Raw genomic sequence first — 8,919 nt, forward strand, 5'->3', positions numbered from 1 at the left:
TCCATTCGAGGAAATGCTCACAGAGTGATACTTCATCTCTCTGCCACTGTCAGCAAGAACCCCAAGGTAGAAAAAGTTTCCTTTCTCCTATAGGTGAGGAAAAAGTTCTGCCCATACTTTGAGGTCAGAGCAGAGGAACTTGTGCAGGACAGTAGGATCCAGCACGCAAAGAATGTCCACTGTCTGAAAACAGGTCCCCCCCACCCCACCCCAAGGGACCCTCCAGACAGACAGAGGCCTAGAGAGTCCTGGGACCTGGCCAAAGAGTTCCTGGCAAGTTCCCCTTTCCTCAGCTACACGTCCCAGCAATTCTGCAGGGAGTACCCCCACCCCACCAGCTTCAGCCCTGCACACACTGTGCCCCTATATGTGATGCCCATCCTGACTATACACCTGCACTAACCCTTCACCCCACACAAGCTTGACCCTGGCCTGGGCCCCTTCCCAGCGCCACTGCAGGACACCTCAGATCCATGCTCCCCATTAGGTCTCTGCCCAGGAGATCCCTTGTCCTGAGGTGCTCCCCTCTTCCCTGTCTGCCTCCATACCACCTCCCTCCCTCCAACCTGCCTCCACCAAGCACGCTGCCCCTTGCCAGCCTGAGACTCACAGGTGCACCGCCCTATTTGCCCACTTCCTTGTCTATCTGGTACGACAGGACCTGCCAGCAAACCTTGATGCTAACCCCTGTTCCTGACTGTCTCCCCTATCAGCTCCCCTGCCCACTGGCCTGAACCACAGAGGTGATTCAGAGTGAGGGGCGAGGCCTTGCAGGAACTGCTTTGGGTGAGATCAGATCAGATGAATTTGCGCCGAGCCGTGTGCCTTGATTTCCCTGTCTGTGAGAGCACTAAGCTTGAAGTCACGGTGAGGACAGAAGCCGGGAGGAGCTGGGCCTCCAGGGAGACAGGCTGAGGCTGGGCACGCCTGTGTCAGGAGGGAGCAGCTATAGTTTGTGTGGCTGGACTTCTGTCCACCAGGGTGAGCCCAAGAGCTCACTGCCCACGGGGGACCTGGTGAGACTGAAAACAAACTCGGCCCTGCCACGCCTACTCCAGTGGCATGGGAAACCTGCTTTCAGACCTGAGAATGGGGCTTCACAGAAGCCTATCTCTGAGAATGGGACTTCACCAAAGTCTACCTCAGAGAATGAGCCTTCAAAGAGACCTATCTCTGAGAATGGGACTTCACCAAAGTCTACCTCAGAGAATGGGGCTTCAAAGAGGCCTACCTCCTGGAAAGGCTGGCAAGCCCCTGGGAAAGATGTGTTTCTGTTCCTGTTTTTCTTTTCTTCACTGTATAGGAGTGCCTATTAATCTTTTACTGTTCCTGCTGCTTACTGTACTTACTCATGCTCAACGTTCCCTTATTCAAGGCTCTCTCTTAAAAGTGTTGACAACTCCAACATCTGATGAGTGTCTTAAGAATGTGACTAACTCACCAGAGTTAAGTGCTACCCTGAAAGCCTCTCTTATGGAGGCTAGTAGACAAGTCATAAGCAAATATAAAAGTATTGGGGGTTTCATGACATCACTTCAGCAGAAGGAATTGTTTGTAAGAGATTTACAAGAAGCTGTAGGCATGGCTAGAGCAGAAAGAGTGTATGGCTATTGGAGACTTTCCTTTAATCCTAAAGCATATACAATAGACTCATATAGATATCCTGTAGATAAGAAAGATGTAGAGGGATATTTAGACCAAAAGCTAAATAAGATTCCTAAAAGGTTGGTAGATGAAAGGTGGCAATGGCTTAGCAGAGGAAAATGGTGGGATCCTCCATTATCTAGAGGACCCCAAAGACTCCCCCCAGATCCATAGCCTTTTACAGGTGTGTATGATAAGGATGGCAACCGTTGGGTAAACTATTTAGGAGAAAAAACTTCCTATTACTCTCTTTCATTTACTGAGAGACTTGCTAGATCTAGGCCTCCTTGGTGCTTACTATCAAAGAAGGAACAAGAAAGATCTTATGAGACAGTTAAGGCCTCTATGGAGAAGAGTAAATGATTATGTGAAAGGGTTACAGAAAAGACACTATGAGCTTAAATTTGATCTATGGCCAGATTTAACTAAGTATACTGAATATCATAATTTTTGGCCACAAATTGGGAACCCTCTAAGCACAATTGCTTAGAAAAGATTTAAAATGTATAAAATATAAAACTAAACAAAAGTAACTATGAAGTACTAGAGTTCATGCCTTTCTGTTCAGCACCTTGCCCATATGCTCTGGTTAATGGTTAATTGGTGATGAACATCGAAACCCATTGTATTTCTTAAAAATAGAGGTAAAGCCGAAAACAAGTGCCTATTGTCATAGCTCCTCATCCAAAAAACAAGATCAGGCGACCAGCTGGTGACCACCCAGGAACGAAGCCCTGCAGCAAGATTGTGTAACCTTTTGCCCTTTCTCATGGAGACTCTTGCTATAAAAGCTTGTTATCCTCTGCAATAAATCGCACTCAGCATCCACTCCTCTTGTGTGTGAGTTGTCTGTTTGCCATCTCCCCACCTGTTCCAGTTCCTCCACTAGGTGTCCTCCGTCGTCCCGACAGAGCCGGTCCGCGGCACAGCCCTGCCAGGGAGCCCGGCCTGCAATGCGGAGCATGGCTGGAGCCCACACTGTGGCTCTGAGCTGGGCTGCCCTGCCAGGTATCCCGAAAGGGCCCCCAAGGCAGGGATCTGCCCACTGCTGTCAGCACCCTGATGTGACCTTGGATGAGGCCTTGGACTTGACCTCAGATGACTCGGGTTACAGCTCTGAAAGATGCTCAGTGGGGTACATGGGTAAGGGCACACGATCATTACTCCTTACACGTTTCCGAATCTGGATCTGAAAGCAAAAAGTTTAATGGCAAAGTAGATGGGAAATTAGGAACAGAAAGAAGGGGCAGCAGCGGTACTCATTAGACACTAGGTGGGAAATCAACAGTCCCACTTGTGGGGGGGACGTGGGGGGGAACGGGAGGAACTGGGGTCCAACAAGAAAGGCACTCACGACCTGACTCTGCGCATCACCCTTTCATGACAATACACATCACTTTAAAAACAAGTAGGTGGGGCCGGGCAGGGCTTCCTCCCCCGGCCCTTGGTGCCCCGGGCGGGCGCTGGCTCCCCCAGGACCCCACGGTGCCCCCTTCTCAGGCCGGCTCCTGACCCTCAGCAGCTGCTGCTGCCAGCTTCACCCAGGCGGAGACCAGGGCGGTGCCCGGCCCTCCATGGAGCCCCTTGGGGCTCTGCCATGGGGCCGGGAGGGCGCGGAGCACCACCTGTGGGGGGGGGGAAGGAGGGAGGGGGGACGGGGGGAGAGGGGAGGGGAGGGAGGGGGGACAGGGGAGAGGGGAGGGGAGGGCCCGGCGGGGAGGGGAGGGGAGGGGAGGGCCAGGCGGGGAGGGGTGGAGGGGGGACCAGTGGGGAGGGGAGGGCCCCGCAGAGAGAGGAGGGGAGGGCCCCGCGGGGAGGGGTGGGGGGCCCAGCGGGGAGGGGAGGGGAGGGCGGGGAGGGGTGGGGAGGGGAGGGGAGGGCCGGGCGGGGAAGGGAGGGGTGGGGGGGCCTGGTGGGGAGGGGAGGGGGAGGGCGGGGGCGGGGAGGGGAGGGGAGGGCCGGGAGGGGAGGGGAGGGGAGGGTTGGGTGGGGAGGGGAGGGGTGGGGGGCCGGTGGAGAGGGGAGGGGAGGGCCCCGCAGGGAGAGGAGGGGAGGGGAGGGCCCCGCGGGGAGGGGGTGGGGGGCCCGGCGGGGAGGGGTGGGGGGGCCTGGTGGGGAGGGGAGGGGAGGGGAGGGGAGGGGAGGGCCGGGCGGGGAGGGCCCGGTGGGAAGGGGAGGGGAGGGCGGGGCGGGGAGGGGAGGGGAGGGCTGGGCGGGGAGGGGGGGTGGGGGGGGCCTGGTGGGGAGGGGAGGGGAGGGGAGGGGAGGGCTGGGCGGGGAGGGGGGTGGGGGGGCCTGGTGGGGAGGGGAGGGGAGGGGAGGGCTGGGCGGGGAGGGGGGTGGGGGGGCCTGGTGGGGAGGGGAGGGGAGGGCCCGGTGGGGAGACCGGCCGAGCCTGGAGCCCCGCCTCCACCCCCCACCGCCGCCGCCAAGCCGAAGCCCCGGATCGCCGCGGGTCCGCGAGTCCGGGCCCCGCCCCGCCCGCAGCGTCACAATGGCGCGCGGCGCCACGGCAACCACCGCCGCGGGGAGGAGGCGCGAGGCGGAGGCCGGACAGTGCCGAGGCTCCACTCGGCGGGGGAGGCCGGGCGGCACAGCCGGCACTTGGAGACGAGGGGTAGGTCGGGGGCTGGCCGGGCACCGGGGCAAGGGCAAGATGGGGTCCGAGGTGGCCTGTGGGGCAGGGGCTGCGCACGGGGCGCCAGACCCCCACGCGGCTCTCCAGCCGTGGGCACGGGTGCCAGACCCCCACGCGGCTCTCCAGCCGTGGGCACGGGTGTCAGACCCCCACGCGGCTCTCCAGCCGTGGGCACGGGTGTCAGACCCCCACGCGGCTCTCCAGCCGTGGGCACGGGTGTCAGACCCCCACGCGGCTCTCCAGCCGTGGGCAAGGGTGTCAGACCCCCACGCGGCTCTCCAGCCGTGGGCACGGGTGTCAGACCCCCACGCGGCTCTCCAGCCGTGGGCACGGGTGTCAGACCCCCACGCGGCCCTCCAGCCGTGGGCACGGGTGTCAGACCCCCACGCGGCCCTCCAGCCGTGGGCACGGGTGCCAGACCCCCACGCGGCTCTCCAGCCGTGGGCACGGGTGCCAGACCCCCACGCGGCCCTCCAGCCGTGGGCACGGGTGCCAGACCCCCACGCGGCCCTCCAGCCGTGGGCACGGGTGCCAGACCCCCACGCGGCCCTCCAGCCGTGGGCACGGGTGCCAGACCCCCACGCGGCCCTCCAGCCGTGGGCACGGGTGTCAGACCCCCACGCGGCTCTCCAGCCGTGGGCACAGGTGCCAGACCCCCACGTGGCCCTCCAGCCATGGGCACAGGTGCTAGACCCCCCACGCGGCTCTCCAGCCGTGGGCACAGCCTGCACAGCCAAGGGTCTGTGAAATGCCTCAGGTCAGAGCAAGACCTGGTCAGGGGACCTGGAGCCCTGGTCCCAACTGTACTCATCCCAGAGCCCCAGAGCCTGTTCTTGGGGAAGGGGGGAGAGGCTGCTCTAGGAAGGTAAAGGTTAGCCTCTGAGGACTGAGCCAAAATGGCCTCAGGCTTACCAGGAGACCCTTACCAGTCTCTCAGCTCTGTTCATCATACATCCAACCTCAGAGTGACAACCACAGCTTCCAAGGGAAGCCACTGACCTAGCAAAGGGCACTAGAGCCCGGGCAGCAGCCAGTGGTGTGAGGGATCCAGGCCCTTCCTGGGAGCTCCATCTCCAGGGTGCTGACTGACTTCCCGGGAGCTCCATCTCCAGGGTGCTGACTGACTTCCCGGGAGCTCCATCTCCAGGGTGCTGACTGACTTCCCTGGAGCTCCATCTCCAGGGTGCTGACTGACTTCCCTGGAGCTCCATCTCCAGGGTGCTGACTGACTTCCAGAGTGCTGACTGACTTCCCTGGAGCTCCATCTCCAGGGTGCTGACTGACTTCCCAGGAGCTCCATCTCCAGGGTGCCGACTGACTTCCCGGGAGCTCCATCTCCAGGGTGCTGACTGACTTCCCGGGAGCTCCATCTCCAGGGTGCTGACTGACTTCCCTGGAGCTCCATCTCCAGGGTGCTGACTGACTTCCCTGGAGCTCCATCTCCAGGGTGCTGACTGACTTCCAGAGTGCTGACTGACTTCCCTGGAGCTCCATCTCCAGGGTGCCGACTGACTTCCCGGGAGCTCCATCTCCAGGGTGCTGACTGACTTCCCGGGAGCTCCATCTCCAGGGTGCTGACTGACTTCCCGGGAGCTCCATCTCCAGGGTGCTGACTGACTTCCCGGGAGCTCCATCTCCAAGGTCAGCCTTGTGGCACATCAACTCCACAGAGTTCAAACTCTGGAACCTCAGATAGAGAGGCACCATCTAGGAGGCTGAGACAGGAAGACATCTTGAACCCAAGGCTAGAGGCCAGCCTGGGAAACAAAGTGAGACCCCATCTAAAAAATAAATAACGGCATGAATGGCTCACACCTATAATCCTGGCTACCTGAGAGACTGAGATCTGAGGGTCACTGGCACCAGCCTGAGCAGGAAAGTTTGTGAGACTCGTATCTCTAGTTAACCACCAAGAAGCCAGAAGTAGAAGTGTGGCTCAAGTGGCAGAGTGCTAGTCTTCAGCAAAAAAAAGCTCAGGGACAGTGCCTAGGCTCTGAGTTCAAGTCCCAGGACTGGCACACACACACACAACAAACAAATACCTCAAGAGATGGAGCACCTGACGAGCAAGCAGGAATCCTTGAGTTTAAAAAGGGATCATATCAGTCAATTCCACTAACACGTGGAATTACAATCCTTTTGTACAGCTACTTAAAGCTAATAAAAATATAATTTAAAAACAAAATCAAAACACCCACCACTAACCTTGGAAGCAGACAGAGCTGGCGAGCGTCTTAGCTTTGGGCTCCTGCTGTGGGGAGGGAGGTGAGGTAGACCTTCCTTCTGCAAGGACTCTTCCTGGAGTCAGCGCAGCCAGGGAGGAGGCCCTGCACACTCCAGGGGCTGCTGTGATGGGGGTTCCTCTTCCTTTGACTAGCCTTTGTCTTCTGCTCTGCCAGTGCCGTGAGGTATGGAGGGTGTTCTGGGAGACGCAGTAGGTACCTGTGCTGTCCAAGTCACCCTGAGCCCTCTTCGAAGCCCTAAGGACGCTTTCCTCCACCCGGTGTCAGGCCAGGCTCACTCCAGGCCCTAGAGCTCCTCAGTGGCCGGAGTTTCTGCTCATGCCACTTTGGCCCCAAGCCCTCCTCCTCTACCTCACCCTGTTTATCACTGGAGAGGACAGCTTCACCTCCCCTCTGCGTTCGCTTTGTCCAGCCGTTGAACCCGTCTATTCTGGCCCCTGAGAAGCTGCTTCCCAGGGGGAGGGCAGAAGAGGGGGTCAGCCTAACAATCAAAGCTTATGCTCAGCCCCCCTCCCCCCAGCTCCTAGACAATGAGCTTCCAGGTGACAGGCCTGGGCCTGGACAAGATGAAGCTGGACTGTCCGCAGTCCTTCCTGGACATGGAGGAGGCGGAGGAGGTGGAGGAGCAGCAGCTACTGGAGCCAGAAGCATGGAGGACCTACATGGTGCGGCGCAATGTGCTGCGCGAGTTCCTGACCACAGACCTGAGCCCCCACCTGCTCAAGCGCCACCATGCCCGCATGCAGCTGCTCAAGAAGTGTTCCTATTACATTGAGATCCTCCCCAAGCACCTGGCCCTGGGCGACCAGAACCCACTGCTGCTGCCCAGCGCCATGGTCCAGCTCATCGACCCCTGGAAGTTTCAGCGCATGAAGAAGGTGGGCACGGCACAGACCAAGATCCAGCTCCTCCTGCTGGGGCACCTGCTGGAGCAGCTGGACCGGGGCCACGCGGAGCTGGATGCGTTGCTCGAGTCGCCTGACCCACGGCCCTTCCTGGCCGGCTGGGGGCTGGTGGAGCAGCAGTTGGCAGACTTGTCTGCGGTCATGGACAACTTCCTGGCCATGATGGTGCCCGGACGCCTGCATATCAAGCACCGCCTGGTGTCCGACATCGGGGCCACCAAGATCCCGCACATCCGGCTCATGCTGAGCACCAAGATGCCCGTCATGTTTGACCGGAAGGAGTCAGTGGCCCATCAGGATTGGGTCAGCCTGCGCTGGTTTGTCACCGTCCAGCCGGCAGCACCGGAGCAGTTTGAGCTGCGCTTCAAGCTGCTGGAGCCTCGGACACAGCAGGAGTGCGCGCAGTGTGGCCTGGTCCCTGTCACCGCCTGCACCTTCGACGTCCACAACCTGCTGCCCAGCCGCACCTATAAGTTCACCATCAAGAGGGCCGAGAGCTACACGCTGGTGTACGAGCCCTGGAGGGACAGCCTCACTCTGCAGACCTTGCCCGGGCCTCACAGGGCCCCGCCCAGTCACAGCCTCGCCCTGCAGACCTCGCTGGAGTCCCGAGGGGCCACGCCCAGTCACAGTCTCACCCTGCCATCCTCACCGGGCCCCCCCGGGGCTGGGCACACCCAGCCGCCCCTGACTGCACCCTCCGAGAGATGAGTTCTAGTATTTATCCACTAATAAAGAGGAGTATACACACAGAGTCACACACCCCGATTTAGGTTTTAAGGCAGCAGCATGTGTGTTTTCCTAACAGCCCAGCATCTCACAGCCCCCAGACCCCAGCTCCCAACACCCTTCCACAGGGCCCTGCTGGGCCTTCCAGACCGCAGGCCACGGGAGGAGGAAGCGGCCGCCCCTGGCAGCAGTGATGAGCTGCCCCCAGGGGACCCAGCCCCTCCCCCCCCACCACAACAGGCTCTGCCCCCTCACTGTCCCCCCCCCAGCTGGGGCTCCCTGACTCCACACTGCTCGGCGATCGATCGGGCCCCGCCGTGCTGCCATGCCTGGCATCCTTAGAGCCAGAGTGCCTGAGGCCTAAGTGACATTTGATTTTAAAATAAAAAAAAAAAAAAGTTATTTTCTCCCCCAAGAAAAGCTGAAGTTCATCGGCACCCTAGGTGGGTGAGGGTCTTGGTAAGAGGGCCCGTGTCACAGCTTGGGAGGTGTGCTGCCCCCCTCCACTGGCCCTCCATGGCTGCTGTGTCCCCCCATATCCACTGGCCCTCCATGGCTGCTGTGTCCCCCCATATCCACTGGCCCTCCATGGCTGCTGTGTCCCCCCATATCCACTGGCCCTCCATGGCTGCTGTGTCCCCCCATATCCACTGGCCCTCCATGGCTGCTGTGTCCCCCCATATCCACTGGCCCTCCATGGCTGCTGTGTGTCCACACCAGTGTCCTGGTCCCTTGTGCTGCCTGCAGAGCCCTCAGTGTG

The 8,919-nt window shown here is 60.0% G+C and overlaps 1 protein-coding gene across 1 annotated transcript; it reads left to right on the top strand.

The window, feature by feature from the left end:
- The first annotated feature begins 6,536 nt into the window (after positions 1 to 6,536).
- Fndc11 (fibronectin type III domain containing 11) lies at positions 6,537 to 8,201 on the top strand. The gene has a single exon (XM_042672280.1). It carries the CDS (start codon positions 7,056 to 7,058, stop codon positions 8,139 to 8,141), a length of 1,086 nt encoding a protein of 361 aa, XP_042528214.1. The 5' UTR covers positions 6,537 to 7,055; the 3' UTR covers positions 8,142 to 8,201.
- The last annotated feature ends 718 nt before the right edge of the window (positions 8,202 to 8,919 follow it).

Source organism: Dipodomys spectabilis, unplaced genomic scaffold (genome assembly GCF_019054845.1).
Source record: "Dipodomys spectabilis isolate Male_0828 unplaced genomic scaffold, ASM1905484v1 ptg000692l, whole genome shotgun sequence".
Taxonomy (NCBI): Eukaryota; Metazoa; Chordata; class Mammalia; order Rodentia; family Heteromyidae; genus Dipodomys; species Dipodomys spectabilis.